Here is a 19,832-nt window from a genome sequence, read left to right on the forward strand (position 1 = left end):
CGCGATGAGCAAGGCCGTCAACAGGGGCGGGAGGTGGTTAAAAATGTCACACAAGCGGGTTTCTTAGCATGCGTCTGGTCTGTCCCCAACTCGTCGGTCCTCCCCCTCCCCCGTCCCCTGGGCCCCGGCCGCGGGGGGTGGGGCAGGCGGCGGGGCGGGGGAGCGGGGCCGGGGCGGAGCCCCCAGGGCGCGGGGCGGGCCGATCGCGGCTGCAGGTGTCCGCAGGCCTTAAGGGCGCGGCGTGCGCGCCCGGCCGAGCACCCGCCGCAGCACAGCAAGCCACGCGTTCCTGCCGCCCCGCCCCCTTTCCCCACTCCCCCGCAAGCCCCGGCTGCTCCCGCCCCCCAGCCCGTGCCGCAGGGAGGAGCTGCGGGCTCCCGCCGCGCCGTCCCGAGCGCGCCGCCGGCGCCATGCCCCGCATAGATGCCGACCTCAAGCTGGATTTCAAGGATGTCCTGCTCCGACCCAAGCGAAGCAGCCTCAAGAGCCGAGCCGAGGTGGGATCTTTTGCCCGGGTGGCGCGGGGGAGGTGGGTGCAAGGCGCTGGGATGTGCCAGCCTTGCTAGCTTTTCTGTGGGACGCTGACCCCCTTTGCCCTCCTCACCACTGTAGAAGGGGGAAGGGCAGCTGGTTCCCTGCCGTGACTGGAGGTGTCTTTAAGGGGTCCGACAACGGCCTAAAATTCTAAATCCGTCCGGTCGGGTGGACGAGGGGAGGCACGCAATAGAACTAGACCCCAGAGGAGCGAAGACCAAGGGGCCAAGTGACTTAGAGAGGATGGCGGGGGGGGGGGGTGGTACACAGAGCAGAGACGAAGTATAAAGGGAGAGGAGATTTCGGGGCAGTGTCTCTCAGTGCGGGGAACTCTGGCTGCTTTAGTAACAGGTCCAGCAATGGAATTTTTTTTAAAACGTCTGCAAAACGGGGAAACGCCGGGGCAAAAGTTCAGGGTTTACTTTCTGCGTTTCAGTGGATTTCTGGGAATGGGGCTGCAGACCTGTGCCTGATGGTACCCACTTACCGGACCGCTTCAGTCCAGCCCAGCGTTTGGGAAGCTGGGAGCACTGAGGTGCGGGAGTAGGGGTGGAGGCGTTATTGCTGGTCCTGCCTTAATGAGAGCGAAACTTGAGGAACAGGTGGAGACCAGACTGGACATAGCCAGGGAGGGGGGCAGGAGGAAGGTCAAGCTGTGAAGGATAAACTAGTTGCACACAAAGGCAAGAGTCCCCCGGAGTCGTGTATCCCGGTGACCGTGGCTTTGCGTGGCGGGCCGAGAGCTGGAGCCGAAGGGGAGGAGACTGCTGGGTCTGGAAGCGGGGGCTGGAGAAGTAAACAGCAGGAGACCGAGCCAGCCTACTGCTCCATCCGTCCCGCTCCCCGGACCATAAATAAATCCCCTTGCGAGGCCCCGGGCTGCCTGCCGGTGCCCCCGCCTGACTCCTAACTGCAGTGCCTGGTGCCGCCAGCTGAGGGCTTGTTTGAATTAAGGAAGCCTGCTGCTGCTTTAGCCAATGACCAGGCCCTCCCAACTCACCTTCTCGGGCGGGAGGGTCAGCAGCTGGAGCCGGGACTGGAAGAGGCGAGGAATGATTAACCCTTATCCCCCTGGATTGCTCAACTCAGTTCTTGTCCCCTATTGTGTCCTCCCGGGTGCTAAAGAGCGGGGGCAGACACTTACTTAGAAGAACAATAAACAGCTGCGATCGCAGGCCTTGGTCTCCTGAAGTCTAAGCAGTAGCTGGTACCTGAGTCCAGGCCAAGATGAGATGTGGGGATTCTGGGCAGACTAGTAATTTGTTGGCCTCAATCGTCTGAATATTCACAATTCACTTAGTAGAGAGAAACTTACTTTAAGAAAAGTTATATGTTCAAAACAAGGATATATTATGTGTATTTTCTGAAGCAGGAAACCTCTTGTGAAGGTGAAACTCAGGATTATGTAATAAAACGAATTACTGTTTCCCAGGGAATCGTGTGATGTTGTCGTGCATCATTTGGTTTCATGATTTGGGCTGATTGAAAGTGTTAATGTCCCAGCTTCCCATGACACCTTGCAGTCTACGTGTACACATAGCAGTGAGGTCTCTGTGTCCTTGAGAAGTGTTTTCATATTTCCACGTTTGCCAGGTCCCTGCCTGGAAACCTGAGTTCACTGGCGTTGCCTTTCCATTTGGTTCCCGTCATGGTTTAGCTGCCTGCTGGCCACCCGGTATCACCTGGCTGCCTGCTTCAGTGATGTCCAGGGATCTAGGTGGACCTCTAATCCCCTCTCAAGGTTTTCTCAGTTTGCTTGTGGATGCCTGAAATTTCTTGTAAGCAGATGAAAACTTTGCATTGTACGACCAGATAGAATCCTAAATGTATGCCTCCAGGCAGAAGGATACCTGAGTGTAAATTTGAAACTAAATGGTAAATGACCGGACTTTGAGCCTAACCAGAGAGCAGATCTGAGTGGTACCAGGAGAGAAAACACTGGAGCCAGGAGAGTAAAGCATACCCTGTGGAAGCAGAGTCTGGCTGGGAAGGGAGAGTTATGACAACTGACAAGATTTATCACTGCAGCAGTTTTGCTAAGAGCTGGGCCTGCTGCTGTGAGCAGGAAATGGAGAGAAAGGCAGAGTGCCCTTCACTCGGAGGTTTAGTGCTTCTGCAAGGGGATTTCCACAAGTGTCACATAAAATGAATTTGAGGTCAACTCCCAGAGGCAAAGGCTGCAGGTGGAGATGGCCCAGGTTGCCTTCCTGTGGTTGTAACAGATCGGCAGTCATCCTCACTGCCCATCCATTGCCCATGCTCATGTCTTCACAAGGCTTTGGGCCACAAGAATAAAGGGCCACAGGGCTGTGTGGGAGCATTTGGGTAATCTTTTCAGAGGAAGTGACATGGTTGTCCATTGGGCAAGAACTTTGTCTTTCTTTGACACACTGGGGAGGTGACATCGTCCCTTGACTCCCTGAGCATTTTCTTCCTTGGGACCCATTTCTTATTCCAGTGTCCCACCCTAGTCCTTAAGCTAGGAAGATTTTTTTTAAAAAACCGCAAACTTAACACAACCATAACTTTGGAAGTCAGACAGTGGAGGAATTTGCACTGGAAAATTGGCCACTTACTTGTCCTGGGACAGAAAAGACATGACCTGACGAGCTATCAGTCTCCTTAAGACTCCTTAGTCGTTTTTTCACCAGTAGTCCAGTGACAAGTGGACCGGTTCTGGTGAGTTCTGGTCCAGCTTCAGTGGACAGCAGGCTGGCCCGAGGGGAATGAGAGCATGGCAGAGTAGAGAGACTATCGGCTGGGAGAAAGAAGGCCCGGGTTCTTCCAAGCTCTGAGCTAGTTATTTTATTACCGGGGCTCTGTATTAGATTCCTGGGGCTGCCGTAGCAAAGTACTGCAGACTGAGTGACTTACACAACAGAAATGTACTGTCTCGCAGTTCCTTCTGAGGGCTGTGAGGGAGAAGAATCTTCCAAGCCTCTCTCCTGCCTTCGGGGTGTTTACACATAACCTTGGTGTTCCTTGGCTTGTAGACGCATCATTCTGATGTCTGTCTTCCTCTTGAATCAGCATTCTCCCTTTCTGTGTGTCTCTGTCCAAATTTCCCCTTTTTGTAAGCACACCAGTTCATACTGGAATGGGGCCCACCCTAACGACCTCGTCTTACCTTGATTATCCACAAAGACCCTATCTCCAAGTAAGGTCACGTGCCCAGGTACTGATGGTTGGTATTTCAGTACCTTTCTGGGGAGACGGTTCAAACCGTACCAGCTTCTGTAAATTTTGCCCTGTGACGTTGGAGGGTGTGATGAGGCTTGCTCTTAATGCATCAGAATCACCTGGGGAGACACTCCAAAATGCACGTGGTCTCCAACACAAAGGTTCTGATTTATTAAGTTTGGGGTGGCCTGAGCATGTGTATTTGGGGAGTCACCCCACCGTGACTCTGGTGTGCACACAGACTGGCCACCGGAGCCTTTGCATTTGTGGAACCCCGTGGCTCTCTGGTACTGTGTGTGGCTGCGTGCGCATCTCTGAATCCTGACACCTGACGGTGAAACTTCCAGGGGACCGAGCACGTTCAGAGGGCCGGGCTGGGGCCTACCACGCATTGCCCTGAAAGGCTGGGGGCCAAAACAATCTCATCCTTACCCCTCAGCCAGACATTAATTTATTTCACCCTTTTTGAGCCACTGGGACCACAGAGATGAAAGGCATTGCCCCTACGCTTCGACTTACAGTCTACAGGTGAGACAGATAATGAATAAGCTAATAAGAGAATTGCTTTAATCACACCAGCCATAGATTTAGGGAAAAGAGGCCCCTACCCCGGGCTCCACTTCTGCTCCCCCGTCCCCTCCTCACTGGGCAGGGCTGAGGGCTAGGCCTTTCCCTCTAGGCCATGCTCCAGATACTCAGGATCCTGGATTTCCTGCCCACATGATTTTGAGCTGATTCCAAGGCCTGCACAGGGGGCCTCTTCCCCAGGTGTGTTTCCCAAGGGCCAGCCTTGCGGCCGATATGCTCGCCTCTAACCTCAGAGTGGCCGGGTGACCGCTGTTTGCGGGGATGGACGTGTGTGCATGGAGCTTAGTGTGCAGACTGGGGTGTCCATGTGGGCCCAGAAGGATGTGCGTGGGAAGAGACGGGGCCAGGGCTGGCTCCCGTGGCACCATGTTCTGGTGCTTTCCAGGTCATTAATGAAATTGTGTTGTAAAGGTAGGAGGATAGAACAAAATTTGTGTAGCAGCTTCTTACACGTTGCTCATAACGTTGAGATGTTTAGAAACGTGGCAGGTGGGCCTCTATTTGTATTTTGGGGCCCCCAAATGTTGGGCTGCAGGACTATGACGAAGGTATGTTTAAAGAACAGCAGAAACATGCATTATTGAGGCCGGAGAGGGGTGGCTTATTTCTGTGCCCTTTCAAACCAGGCTTAGCAGAGAGAGGGTTTGGAGGTGCTATATTTGGTGCGTGGACCAGCTGTGGCAGGTTAAGTGCCAAGTTTTGTTTCTGGTGGCTAGAATATTTAAAATATTTCTCTCCATGAACAACTGGTCGTCTCGGGTGTGTGCGTGTCTGTGTCCTTCCGTCTGCGTGGATAAGGTCGGGGAAGATATTTTATTTCTCGTTCCTAGAATTAAGGATCGCATAGGCTCCGCCGTATGCAGGAGAGTAGAAGTGAGGGGAAGAGTTCATTGCCAAGGCTGACCTTTTCCACGGAGAACTGTTTTGCAGCGCCAAGAAAAACCCACTATGAGCTCAGCGGGGTGCAGAGCGTGGCAGCCCTCCTCACGTTTCTTGGAAGGAGTATAAGTAATTTGAGACCAAGGAATTCCGATTGTTTTAAGCCTGCAAAGCCAAAATGTCCACGCCATTAGCAGCCCAGAAGGGTGCAACTAATAGATCCCCTCAGTTACCTTTCAGGATGCAGATCGAACTTGCTTCACTGCAGTAGAACCAAGGATGGTAATGAAGGAAGTGGGGAAAGGGATGAGCTGCCTTCCACAAGTGCTCCGGCAGTGACAGCATCTCATCTCCCCTCACTGATTGCTGTTTAAGGCCAGCGCCGCCATGTTTATGACCTTGTTAGCCCAGGAAGCCTTCTGTGGTGGGGGAGCGCGAGGTGTGAAAAGGACCTGAGGTGCCCCCTGGTGTTCTGACATGTTGATGGCAAGGTGAAAGTTACCTCCAACGAAAAAATAGAAGAAGCCTCTAGATAAATACTGGTAGGAAATGATTACCGCTGCTGTCCTCAGTCAGCCAGGATTAATGTAGGTCCAGATTCTTGCAGAAGCTTAAGATTTCCACCTGTGTTTGTCCTGCCAGTTCTCCTTGGGAAAGTGCCCCTTTCCAGGAGGGGCTGTATCCCTCAGGGTCCTGCTGAGGAAACGAACATTGCTGAATATTTAAAACAGGAAATTTAATACAAGGCATTGTGACACAGCTGAGACACCGGATGGAATACCGAGGGACCCCAGAGATTGGCAGCAGACAACCCACTCCCAAAGGGGAGGTTCCCAAGGCCTGGGATCACTCTGAGCTGGGACCAAGGCCATGCAGGCCAAGGCAGAGGGGGTCTGGGAGAACTGCTCTGGCTACACCCAGGGCCACCTCCCCCACTGTCTTCCCATGTCCCACCAGTGACCCCATTGCCCAAACCCAGCCAGAAACCAGCCTGGGAAGTTGAGCCTGCCGGGGGGTGGGGTGGGCGCCTTGGGATAAGAGCAGAGCAGGGGAAGGATGAGCCACTGCATCTGTGCGCACACAGGCCCGGGATCTGCCCTGGGTGGAAGAAGCGATTTCGATCCTGCTAGCTCCTGGCCAGCGCCTGGCCCTACCCACTGCTTTTGCTGAGCCCGCCTTCCTGGCCTAGCTCTCGTTCTGGATTCCCTGTCGCTTGAGTTGGTCATAAATACGCTGAGGTTGGAGTTATGGTAGAATTGGAGCTGTTCGCAAGTCAAAGGAACGAGTGGTTATGTGCACAGACATGGCTGCAGTGTCCTTCCTCCTGGCTCTTTGAAAGATGCTGATAGTTACAAAATAGCTGAGAAGGTTGAAGGGCTAAGGGAGTTACGGGTTGCAGCTGACTGCAGGGTGAATTTGGATTGCCTGGTTCTCTCGGAAGGTGAGAATTAAAGGGAGGGCCTTGGCTGGCAGAGAAGAGTGGAGTGGATTTTCCCAGAAGGGGAGCTGTTCCTCCAGTGCTAGGAAGGGGGTAAAGGTGACTTGTATGTGGGTGCTTCGGGCTATTATGAACCGGGCTGGGGCCAGAGGTGGCAGGGGGGTGGGAGGGGCTGTTGCAGCGGGGAGCACGCAGTGCCTTGTACTGGTGCTTGAGGGTTGTGAGGACCCCAGCTCAGTTTTTGCACCTGGATGACAACCCAGGCCTCCCTTTCCTCAGGGACTCACCTGTCTTTGGAACCCCTGGCCCAACCCCTAAGAGAATCCAGGGACCGAGGGACCTACACTTCCTTTGTGTCCTTCCCACTTGCTCCAAACTCTAGAAGGTCTACCCAAATCACATAGCGAGCCAAGGACGTCTTTTCCCTTTTGCAACAGGTGGATCTCGAGCGAAGCTTCACATTTCGGAACTCGAAGCAGACCTGCTCGGGGATTCCCATCATTGTGGCCAACATGGACACCGTGGGGACGTTTGAGATGGCAGTGGTGATGTCACAGGTAGGACGGCGGGCTTTTTGCCTCTGAGAAGCACACTGGACAGGTGGTCAGTAGCCCACCCTGGACTTGCTCAGACACAGGGAAGAGGAGAAACGTGAGACACTTCAGGGCCTTCGCGGCGGCCGAACTATTTGGTTCTGAGTCTGAGTGTTGCTACAGGCACTTCGTTTTCTCTCTTCCATCAGAAGGTGGATGGAGTCTGGACTTTGCCTTCAGGGAGATGGTCTAGACCTGCATCCATTTTCTTTCTTGAAAATGCTCGTGATCCTTTTGGAAATTAGAGACACAAAAAGAAGTTGGACATTGTGCCATATTATACAGTTGGATGAGTGTTGTATTAATAGAAGAGTGACGGCACCTTTAAAATGAAGACAACCTCTTCGTCTGTTCTGTAGCATTTATTACATCATTATGGAGAAAACTTAGGTGCCAAGCACTGATTGTAATGTGTATGATGCGGTCACAGCTCATACAGGTGGGTTCCTTATACAGATGAGGAAATCGAGGCAGAGAAGGAGAGGAGAGGTCACTTGGCTCAAGGCATTTAGGCAGGTAGTCACTGAGCCAAGATTTCAAACCCAGACTGACTCCAGAATAAGGGATTTGTCTCCCAACTTACACCGACAGATACTAGTACAAGCTCAGGGTCCCTTGAACCAGCTGCTGTCTCGTTGCCTGTAAAGGGAGTAGCTAGCGCCCTAGCTTTAGAAAAATAAAAACAAAGTTATTTGTGGGCAAAATCTTCATCTCACACATCTGTGTCTGCATTTGTGTCCAAGGTTCGGTGCATTTATTCATCATAGATGTGAAATGTCTGCTTCTGATGCACAGAGTATGTGCATCTATTTCCGTAGCTAATGCCTGCCAAGTGAAAAGATAAATCCAATTAGTTGAAAGAGCTTCTTGCTGTGGACAGCATGTCTAACCTCAGGAGGTGCTGGGATTCATTATTAGCCCGTGATTAGAAGGGAGGTTTTCAAACAAATTATGAAGTCACAAAATGGAGTGGGGGGTGGTCTGTCTGAGTCCAGGATCAGTTGCCTCGTCTGTCCGCCCTTAGCCCCCAGTGAGCTTTGGGCCAGAGGCTAAGGAATTTGTATTTTTTGCTCCCTGTCTTCTCCTCCCTCTGCTGTGATCAGCCGTTGCTACTAATGAATTACGTGTTTGCGTAAAAATGCATGGAATCAGGGGGCAATAAGTAGCCCTGATGAATTCACATATCAGATTAGTAGTCCGTGAAGAACGGAGAACTTGCTGTGCTCTTCCCCTTTGCACAGGAAAGACTCCCCACGAATGACAGTATGCACTGAAATAGCTAATCATGTGCGGGTCCTACGAATCTTCCATTTCTAAGATCCACTGAGTTAGTGTCTTGCATTAATAAAGTCGTAGAATTTTAGGAGAGGGGACTGAGAGAAGTTAGGAGCGAGGCCCTGATACAGGAGGAGGAGCCTGGGTTCTGCATTCGGATTTGAGTTTGATTCTGGTCTTCGCCCCTTTTTGGCCAAGCGATTGTTAAATTTCTTAAACTTAAGTTTCTTAAGCCCCATCTCTGCCCACGAAACTACTATTGCTATACAAAGTCCTGAGAAGCACATGAAATAATGTATGCGAAGCGCTTGCACAAAGTAGGTGTTCAGTAAACACTTGCTGGGTTGATAGTCATAGATTTAGGATTATGATTTATGTACTTCCCTCCCTCAAGAATACCAACTGCCTGATGGGTTTAGCTTTTAGCAGGAGATGTTTAGATTGTGAACCCAAAGAAAAGCTTTCAGGTAGAAGTTGAGCTTCTTTGGGGTTGACTAAGCATAACTTTGCCCTCAGGCTGCCCTGCTGATGGGCAGGGGACCAGCGCTCTGTGCTGCTCTGGCCTCAGTCAAGTGTGGGCTGCCCAGGGCTCTGAGAATTCTCCCTATTCCACCCCCCGGCCTCCTGGCATTGCCTCCTAAATCTTGAATGCTGTGTTGTCTGATCAGATTAGAGTGGAAAACAGGTTTTGTGATTTCCCTAGTTACACTTTCATCTGTTTGGGCCTCCTAGGAGCATATTCAAAGCAAATTAAGCCTGAAGGGCTGGAACACCGGATGCTTTTGTATTGGTGGATCACCCTCGCCATATGGAGGAAGGGGGGGTGGAACTCCCTTGACTTCTCGTCCTAATGGTGCTGTTTTATTTCCTAGCACTCCATGCTTACAGCAATTCACAAGCATTACACCCTGGATGACTGGAAGCTCTTTGCCGCTAATCACCCAGAATGTCTGCAGGTATGACTCCACCCTGGTTATAAATTAACATTTGTTGCAGGGGGAAGAAAATCTTTTTTTTTTCATTTTTGTTTTATTTATTTTATTTTTTTAATATCTTTATTGGAGTATAATTGCTTTACAATGGTGTGTTAGTTTCTGCTTTATAACAAAGTGATTCAGCTATACGTATACATATATCTCCTCCCTCTTGCGTCTCCCTCCCATCCTCCCTATTCCACCCCCCTAGGTGGTCACAAAGCACCGAGCTGATCTCCCTGTGCTATGTGGCCACTAGCTATCTATTTGACATTTGGTAGTGTATATATGTCCATGCTACTCGGAAGAAAATCTTTAGGGTTGTCAAAAGGATTTGAATTGGCAGCAGATAGACACACAGAGTCCTAAGGAGAAACTGGGGGAAGGCAGTAGTGGTCCCCCAGCCGTTGATCATTGCCAAGAATTTGCCAAGGAAGCCTGTACTGTATTCTTTTTTTAAAAAACATTAGGATTTACCTGCAAGGAATATCTTTTTTCCCTTGAGAAGTGAAGTGTTCTATCATGAGAACTTGCAGAGGACCTGGCAGTGTTTCCTTCCGGGGAACCGGTCCGTTCTAAACGTGCCTTTTGACCAGAAAAGATACCTAATTATAGCAAGTTGTTATAATTGGAGCTGAATATAATGGAGCGGAATAAACAGCATGCCCTCCAGGATGGCTTTAATCAAAAAGACAGATAATAAAAAGTGTTGGCGTGGACGTGGAGAAATTGGAGTCCTCCTACATTGCTGGTGGGAATGTAAAATGGTGCAGCTGCTGTGGAAGACAGTTTGGCAGTTCCTCAGAAGGTTCAACATAAGAGTTCCCATATTACTTAGCAATTCTGTTCCTAGTATAGACCCAACAGATACAGAACTATATGTTCACACAAAACCTTGTACACAAATGTTCACAGTAGCATCATTCATGATAGCCAAAAGGTGGAAACAACCCAAATGTCCATCAGCTGATGAATGAATAAATGAAATCTGGTATATCCATACAATGGAATATTCATCAGTGAAAGGGAATGAGATATTGATTCATGCTACAACATGGATGAATCTTAAACATTTTACCAAGTGGAAAAGCCAGACACAGAAGGCTGTGTACATGATTGTGTTTACGTGAAATGCCCAGAATAAGCAAACCTGTAGAGACAGAGACAGAAAGTAGATTAGTGGTTGCCTAAGGCTGTGGGATGAGAGGTTTGAGGGTGAGGGCTAAAGGGTGTGGGAATTTCTTTCTGGGGTGATGAAATGTTCTAAAATTGATTGTGGTGACGGTTGCACAACCCCAAAAATACTAAAACCATTGAATTGTGCACTTTCAAAGGTGAATTGTTTTTGACTGTATCTCAGTAACACCGTTACTGAAAAAAAAAAAAGCAGTTTGAAAATAACAAAAGTCCCGGTAGAACACACCAGACTTTGATCCAGGCACACGTCAGTGGTTCTACGTCAATGCCACAGAGGAGTCTCTGCATTTAGATGCTTTTCTACATGGTGAGATCATCTGTGATTGGAGAATGACTTCATATTGTACTGCTTTTGAAGTTACACTGGCTCCTTTTTTTTCTTTTTTTTTTTTCTGTGCCTTGACTATGTGTGGATTTTGATGGAGGAGAAGGTGGTTTCAGAGATAAAATAGTTCTGGCTCACTAGTGGGTCCTTCCTTTTTCCCATATTTTATTCTAATGGATTATCTCTGTTTCACCTTCTTCCCCTCTTCTCTGGATGAAGTTTGGGGAGCATGAGTTTCCAGCAGTGCATGATTCATCAGAACCTTGGCTTTTTCATTACCAAGTGTCCTCATTTCACTTACTGCCCCACTCCCACCAACTTAGAGCTCATTAAAAAGGGAACATGGTACAAACTCAGTGGCACAGAGGGAAACTAACCAATCTTGAGTTTCACCTGCTAAACTTTAACGGAAATGAAGGAGAAAATAAAATTGGTAGCAGAACTCGGAGGGAAAGAACGTGTGGATTTGGGGCACAGGTCAGACCGTAAACAGGAGGAGTGAAAATTGGAGTGAATGTATCACATTACCAGTCCGCTTACATTCAGTATCTGAGTTGTAGCAACACTGGTGTGATTTGGAGGGAATAACAAAGGATTTTCAGATATGTCCCTCGTCTGTGGCTTATAGTTTAGAAATATGAGTTAGAATATAAACATTATATAAATTTATAAAATATAAATATCTCATGAAAGGTGAGATGCCGACTCTGGCCACAATCCCATGGGTCAGTTTTGTTGAGGCATAAATTACTAAAATCCAAAGAGCAGATTTTGAGCGGAGCAGCGGGGTGGGTTGGAGAGTGCCAGAGCTGAGGAGCTTGGGGGAGAGGGTGTCACGGAGGAGACTGTGCTGGCTTCAGGTGTAAGCACGTCCCAGTGCAGATGGGGAGGATCCTTTCGGCGCTCATTCATTCTCGCACTTTGGGACATTTTGCCTCTAGAATGGAGACGCTAAGACTGGCAGCAACCCGTGCAGGTTACGATTTGCATATTGTGATAATGTTGCATTGGGAGTGAAAAGGAAAACAGGAAGGGGTTTTATCAGAGGGGTTTTAGACATCTTTCCCTCCTTCCTGCCACCTAAGCGAGATGCTCAGGGTGATGGCCACGGCTTTGGCACGAGGAACCTGAGCAGACCAGCCACCCTGGCTCTCTTTACCTCTCCTCTCCTCCTGGAGGAGAATTTGCACCAGCAGCTCCACGGTTCCGAGTTCCACGTGGAGAGCTTGAGGAAATGAAACAAGAGCCAGGCACGAGATTGTGTGGCTGAGGTCCAGGGCTCCGGATATGTGCAGTTTAATGGTGGGACAGACGGCAGAGTCAGTTCAGGTAACTGAAGAAGTGAATCTCCTTTACCTCTGCTGCTGCATGTTTCTTGAGCCGGTCCACTGTGTGTCTGTCTGATCAGGGTGAACCTCGGAGGGTCACGGTGCTGTGCCCAGAACAGGCGCGTGGATGGAGGCAGGGTTACTGTTCGTGTCTTACGCCTCTTGGTTTGTTTGGTACAGCATATAGCCGTGAGTTCGGGCAGTGGGAAGAATGATCTGGAAAAGATGAGCAGCATCCTGGAAGCCGTGCCGCAGGTCAAGTTTATTTGCCTGGATGTGGCCAATGGATACTCGGAACATTTTGTGGAATTCGTGAAGCTCGTCCGGGCCAGATTTCCAGAACACACCATTATGGTAGGTATGGTGGGACGACGTCCTCTGGATGGGGAAGCAGAGAAGACGTGTGTGGGGTGTGCGGGGAGCTGTGTTCTCTTCGTAGCTTTTGCTGCCTTCTTCTTAGCAGACTAGTTGAGAATCAGCAGGAAAAGGAGAGGCAGCAGCTCTGAAGATCTGAAAACTGGCTCTGCTCTAAAAATATACATATAAAATCCAGATCAATGCCATAAGGTCTTCGTCTCTGCTAAATATCCAGTGTTTCTTACCATGTGAGACCGTTAAACCAAGGTCTGTGTCACTGCTTAACAAAGGGTATATTTTTAAAAATGAAAACATAACTGGCTTTCTGTTGAACATATTTATGTCATCTCTGCCCCAGTCTCCTCGCCAGTAGAAAACTCTGCTGTAAGAGTTGAAATCCACAATGTGAACACTTCAGAATAGTCAACAATTATTTGCAAATCAGTTGGTGTCTTGTTTTATCTAACATCTTTATGTTTGACTTTTCCTGCCTTTTGGGGGGTATTTTCCTAATTTTTAACACCTTTGCTAGTTGGAATGTGTATATCTCTTATTGCTGGGAAACATAGGTTTACAGAAAAATGAACTAGAAGCTTCAGGGTTAAATTTGGGCTTTTGGAAAATCTATATTGTAATTGTGTGTCTTTACTAGTCTTAATTAACATAGCAATTATTGATTGACCCCTAGATAATTTACCTAACTCTCCTTCTACAAATTTTTTTGAACCCAGTTTTCTCTTTCTTTTCTTTTTTTAAATTTGTTTTATTGAAGTATAGTTGATTTACAATGTATTAATTTCTGCTGTACAGCAAAGGGATTCAGTTATATATACATATATTCTTTTTCATATTTTCCATTATGGTTTACCACAGGACATTGAGTATAGTTCCCTGTGCCATACAGTAGGATCTTGTTGTTAATCCATTCTGTGTATAAAGTTTGCATCTGCTAATCCCAAACTCCCACTCCAACCCTCCCCAATTCCCCCTCCTCCTCCCCCTGGGCAACCACAAGTCTGTTCTCCGTGTCTTCCTTTTACAAATTTTTAATTTAATTTCTCCTCACATTTCATCATTTTAAGGAAGTTGGGAGACAGGAATTAGTATTTCTGCTGATGGAGTTGAATCATCTGTTAAGGATTTCCAAAAATTTTTAAGTATTTTTATGCTTTCCAGTCATGTGAGAAGAAAGCGTCAAGCATTGTCCCAAGGTCAACCAGCTGCACCGTGTCTGAGCTGGGTGGGAAACAGCAAGATTCATTTCACCCCCCGCCCATGATGGTGCTGCCAGCATTGTCGTGTTTTTGATAACAGGAACACCGTTTGCTGAATACCCGTGTTTCAGGAGGCTCACCTTTGTTCTTTACAACATCTCTGTAAAGAGTAGGAACCGTTGTCCCAAGTTTACCACAGATGAGGAGTCCTAATTCCTGATTCTTTGACTGTGGGATTTTCACAAGGTCATACCCACGTTGAGCGGCAGAGCTGGGATTTGAGGTCAGGTTGGTCAGAATTCAAAGTCCAGGCTCTGGAGACCTGTTAACATGCTCTGTCCTTGTTAACTTTAGTGATGAAGCTCCCTCCTTCCACTAGGCCCCAGGGAGACAGGCGGTGCAGGAAGGGTGTGGACTGGCGGGGCAGGGAAAGGGCATGGTGGCAAGTGCAGGGCCTGGGGGTTGCTGGGGTGTGGGGCGTGAGGCAGGGAGGGGGAGATTGACGCAGAGTTCCCAAGGACGCCCGGGCAGCCACCAATGGCAGGGGCCTCTGCAGCGCCTGCCGGCTGCCCAGGGAATATGTTCTCGTTGTTCGTGTTGGTTTCCCTCATTGGTCGGCGAGGTAGGTGTTTCTTCCTCAGCTGTGCTTTGCCTGCACTGACCCCTGAGATCTGTGATTCACTTGGAAACCTCCGGTACTCCTATGTCCTTGGTTTTTAGGAAGGTAATTTCTCTCATGGCTCTGGGAGGCATTGGGAGGATGCATTGTCTAGTGTTTGGAAACTGAAAGGTATATAACACGGGTGCTGAGTGCTATTGTGATGGTTACACTGTAGTGAACGGAAGCGCAGCTCAGAAGTGTTGTTGGTAGAGGCTGGCGATTCCTGGGTGTCTGCATCAGGGGCGACGGCTTGTTGCTTCTGGTGCCCAGCACATCCTGGATTTACGTGGAGCCTTTTTTCTTGTCTTTCACCTAAGGCAAGCACTGCCACAGGTCGAGAGGGGGGAAGCGGGGATTTTTAGAAAATGTCATTGGCAGAAAAGGGTCCTGTGAAGATGCTGGGTGTGAGAAGAGTGTGACAAGTCCTCTGGGCCTTTGCCTGGTGGCTTTCAGAGAGGAAAGGGAATGATGTGTTCTTGGGTGTATTCCAGGTACTGTGGAAAAAAGGCACTAGCGTGGACCAGGCTCTTCTCTTTTAATAATAACTCGTCCTGTGTAAGACAAAGGCACCTATTGTACTTTAAATTGATGGGAAACTTCATCTTGGGTTGAGAGAGTTTTGAGGGTCACGCAGCCAGTGCGAGGTGGGCCTGGGGTCCAGCGCCTGTCCCCAGGGCCTGGCATCTCTCCTTTATACCATGCTGCAGCCAGGCCACCTGCCAGCTCAGGCTCATTGGTATGCAGAGGTCCCTACGTTGGGTCTGGGAAGTACCTTTGTGCTGGTGGCTTGCTCTTTTTTTTTTTTTTTTTTTAAAGATTCTTTTGATGTGGACCATTTTTAAAGTCCTTATTGAATTTGTTACAATATTGCTTCTGTTTTTATGTTTTGGTTTTTTGGCCTCAAGGCATGTGGGATCTTAGTTCCCCGACCAGGGATCGAACCCACACCCCCTGCGTTGGAAGGCGAAATCTTAAACACTGGACCGCCAGGGAAGTCCCTGGCGGCTCTTTCTGATCTGGTCCCGAGGACATAGGCCCGTGACACCTAATCTGTTCAGATGAGACTAGCTGTGCTCCCCTGGGGAATGTCAAGTCAGCCACCATTGGCCGATCCCCAGCTAGCCACTGGCACGTCCTTGGCATTTCCATGTGTGGCCAGCGGCTCAGGCACCTGCCTGGGTTCTTTCTCCAGCTGTCATGGTCAGACAAGGTTCTGAGCCCTGTGGAGGCCCTGCCTGCTCTGTGCCTCTTCCCGAGAGGCGGACGCCCTTCAGTGTTCCTCACAGGTGTCAGCCATGGGCAGCTGAACGTACCTCCTTGAAGCACAAGGGCCCTCTCAGGCCGAGTTACCTGGATTTTGTTTTCACCCTCTTTCTGGAACCAGTGTGAACTGAAACTGCGGCAGAAGCTATGACAGGCCTCAGAGATTCAGCCGATGTTTGTCTCTGAGAGTCACACGGTAAACTCAGTTTCTTGTGCCGTGCAAGGTGGTTATTGCCCTGGTAGCATCTCCTAGTCCCTGGTTGCATGGGTAGGTAAAGGGACACCTTCGTGGGCATGGGAGAAGGCTCTGGCATTAATGTTCCAGCACCTTCTGTCAGGTGTTGGCCCCCAGGCCAGATCTAGCCTGCTGACCTCTGCCTTAGATCATTCTGCAGAGAGGATTTTTCTTGGCAAAAGGCCTCAGAGGAGCTGGTAGAAAGTGGGTAGAGAAGTTATCGTTTCATGGGTATGAAATTTCAGTTTAGGGTGATGAAAAAGTTCTGGAGATGTTTATTGAACTTCCTTTATAAACCTTACAGTGACAACGATGGGTGGGTCTGATCAGTCCCGCTTTATAGCAGGATATATGCAGACTTAAAGTTGAAGCTATTTTCTTAAAATTTCATGGCGAGTGGGAGGGCCATCATTCAACCCCAGGGCTTTCTGAACTTATTTTGCTATAGATGTCTGGGTCTAAAGGAAAGCTGGAGAACTTGGGGCTGGTTCTTGTCCAGAGGACTTTTTAAAATGCTACAGAAGTACTTGAAAGGTTTGTTTTGTCCCTTTTCATGCCTTTTGCCTGGACCCTCATACCTGTCTTGGACATGGACAAGCCAGAGGGGTGCCTGGACTGTGCTTGGCCTCCCCAGGAAGAGGGGTTGCCTAGCGGAAATCTCCCCTTGCCTGCTTTGGGGCCCAGCTGAGGGTCTGTAGCTTCTGTTTTGTCCTGGCTGCCCGGTCATGACTGAGCCGGATGTCACGTTCTGAGCCTCTGGTATCCATTGCCCACAGGAGCTGCTTCAGCCAAGATAAGCTGACTCCTTGCTAATCACCCCCTGCCAGCTTCCCCCACCCGGAGCCTGCAGGCTGCCTGGGCCACGGGCTGGGCTTTCCCCGGAGCCCGATGGCGCTCCCCTGGCCACTCTCATTTCTGAATTTGTCTTTTCCTTTCTGCCCTTATTTTTGCCCTTCTTGGTTTCAAACTTGAACAGACAGATTTTGTTCCTGCAAGTGGACACTCTCCATCCTCTCCTGGTCATCTGCATTCTTGTTGTGTGGGCCTCAGGCTGGAAGCCTTTTGTAATCACTCTGGGTTTTTCCAGGCTCAGCCCTCTCTGCCGTGACTGCGTCTGACCACTGGTTCAGGATCCTGCAGGCGGTTCAGGGGACACGAGGACACCTGGGGGAGATTCTGGGCTCTTAAAATAGCATCAGCTTCCTCCATGCTTTTAAACCTACTTTGACCTCATACGGTTGTACCTGGTATGTTCATCCTGAGCTGATTTGAATTAATTTATTTGGTGTAAAGTAGGCCCTTTTAAAACCAAATGGTTTGTAGGAGGCATCAGGTTTGGGGGGGGGGATCCACAATGAAAATGAAACCTTGTAGGGAGCTTAGAGTAGCTTCTTTTAAGTGTTTTATTTTAACTTATTTTTATAATTAACTTTAATTTTATTTTAAAAATATATTTTGAATTTTTAGCAAGTCAACCAGGGAGGAAGAATGAGGGCATCTTGCTTCTTGGGTTCCTAAGTTCTTTTTTTTCTTTTAAAATTTATTTATTTTTGGCTGCGTTAGGTCTTCGTGGCTGCGTTAGGTCTTCTTTGCTGCGTGCGGGATTTCTCTAGTTGCGGCGAGTGGGGGCTACTGTTAGTTGCGGTGCGCGGGCTTCTCATTGCGGTGGCTTCTCTTGTTGGGGAGCACGGGCTGTAGGCGCATGGGCTTCAGTAGTTGTGGCTCGTGGGCTCTAGAGTGCAGGCTCAGTAGTTGTGGCGCATAGGCTTAGTTGCTCTGCGGCATGTGGGATCTTCCCGGGCCAGGGTTCGAACCTGTGTCCCCTGCGTTGGCAGGAGGACTCTGAGCAACCAGGGAAGTCCCCTACTAAGTTCTTTTTGAGGTTCAGAGTTCATGCTGGTCCTGTGCTTAAGGAAAAACACCCTAAAAAAATCAATCACAATTATTAAAGTAATACAATTTCTACTGTCAAATCCAGGAAATTGTAAAGAAGAATGATTAATAACAGTCAGAATATTCCTTCATCTAGACGTAATTTGTCAGCATTTTGGTGTATGTTTTCATCTACACCTATGCTTGTCTAACAAAATTGAGATCTTACTATTTCTTTCTGTTTCCCCTAACATTACACTGAAAGCATTTAAGCATTTTCCCATGGCATCAAACCAATCTTGAAAACATCACATGGGGCTTCCCTGGTGGCGCAGTGGTTGAGAATCTGCCTGCCAATTCAGGGGACGCGGGTTCGAGCCCTGGTCTTGGGAAGATCCCACATGCCTGCGGAGCAACTGGGCCCGTGAGCCACAATTACTGAGCCTGCGCGTCTGGAGCCTGTGCTCCGCAACAAGAGAGGCCACGATAGTGAGAGGCCCGCGCACCGCGATGAAGAGTGGCCCCTGCTTGCCGCAACTAGAGAAAGCCCTCGCACAGAAACGAAGACCCAACACAGCCATAAATAAATAAATTAATTAATTTAAAAAAAAAAAGAAAACATCACATGGATGGGTCATAGATTGTCGAACCATTCCCATTTTGGGGACTATATTTGCAGGTTTGCACTGTCACAAATAATACATCTTTGTAGTTAAATCTTTGATCTCATTTGTGATTACTGCCTTGAGAGAGAATCCTGGAAGTTATTGGATCAAAGGATATATATACATTTGCATTTCTCTACGTGGACAAATTGTTTTCTGGGAAAACTTGTTCTGGAGTAGACATTCTACCGGCAGAGAACGAGTGTCTGTTTTCTCTTCAGTGTTTAGTCTTTATAATCATTGATAATTTAAGTGAAAAGTGGTACCTCGCTGGTGTCTTCATTTAAGTTTGATTACTAGTGAGGTTGAACACTTTCCCTCTGTTTGTGGCCACTTTTATTTCTTTCATTAGTTTGTTCATGTCCTTTGGCAGTTACTCTGTGAGGTGGTAGCATTTTTCTTGTAGATTTGGAAGAGCTCTTGTAATGTTAGTGACTCTTTGTCATAATTGCAGATATTTTTCTCCAGGTTGCTTATTAGTTTTGTTGATTATATGTATGAGTGTGTGTGTTTATATGTACACAGGTTTTTAATTTTCATATAGATGGATCTATATATATATATTTATTTTTGTTTTATGCTTATTACAAGTATTCAAAGTTTTCTTCTAAATCTGGGAGACAACTTTTAATTTAACTCATTAATCCATTTGAAGCTTATTTTGGTGAAAAGTATGAGTAATAATCTGTATCTTTTTCCAAAAGATCCCTTTCCCCAGCTCTGTCTATTGAAATACTGTTCTTTCCTCAATGACATGTAAGGCCATCTTTATCATGTACTATATTCTCCTGTGTTCCAGTCCTTTTTCTGGGCTGTCTGTCATTTTCCATTATCAGATGCTGTTGGAATTAAAGTAGCTTTGAGCCCTCCTCGTTGTCCTTTTCCAAGATCCTTTTATACAAAGTTAAAAGTCACTTTGTCTAGGTGGAGAAAGAAATTCCCTCTGGGAATCAATTCAGCGAAAAGACACTTGGGGCTTCAATGCCAAAGAATCAGTCGCACAAGTTAGGGATGCATTTCCCCAAATAAGACTTTGCATAGTTGTGAAAATTTGAACAGGCATCTTGCCAAGTATCCTATGTACCAGCTGAAGGATCCACAGGGCAGTGAGTTGTAATAAAAAGGGCTATTTTTGTGTTCCCAGACTCCTGCGGTGAAAGAACATACACTATTTTCAAACCAGATGCATCCTTCTGGTTTTTAGATTCTGCCACTTCCTGGCTTATGTGTTTATTAGGACCACAGCTTCATGTT

At 48.2% G+C, this 19,832-nt stretch overlaps 1 protein-coding gene across 1 annotated transcript in view; it reads left to right on the forward strand.

The window, feature by feature from the left end:
- The first annotated feature begins 300 nt into the window (after window positions 1-300).
- Window positions 301-19,832, forward strand: part of GMPR (guanosine monophosphate reductase) — a 39,814-nt gene continuing 20,282 nt past the window's right edge. The window contains exons 1-4 of the mRNA XM_082664151.1: window positions 301-497; window positions 7,057-7,176; window positions 9,360-9,443; window positions 12,492-12,665. Coding sequence (XP_082520277.1) covers window positions 411-497; window positions 7,057-7,176; window positions 9,360-9,443; window positions 12,492-12,665 — 465 coding nt within the window. The 5' untranslated portion in view covers window positions 301-410. The remainder of the gene's footprint in view (window positions 498-7,056; window positions 7,177-9,359; window positions 9,444-12,491; window positions 12,666-19,832) is intronic.

Source organism: Grampus griseus (assembly GCF_964374135.1).
Source record: "Grampus griseus genome assembly, chromosome: 10".
Lineage (NCBI taxonomy): Eukaryota > Metazoa > Chordata > Mammalia > Artiodactyla > Delphinidae > Grampus > Grampus griseus.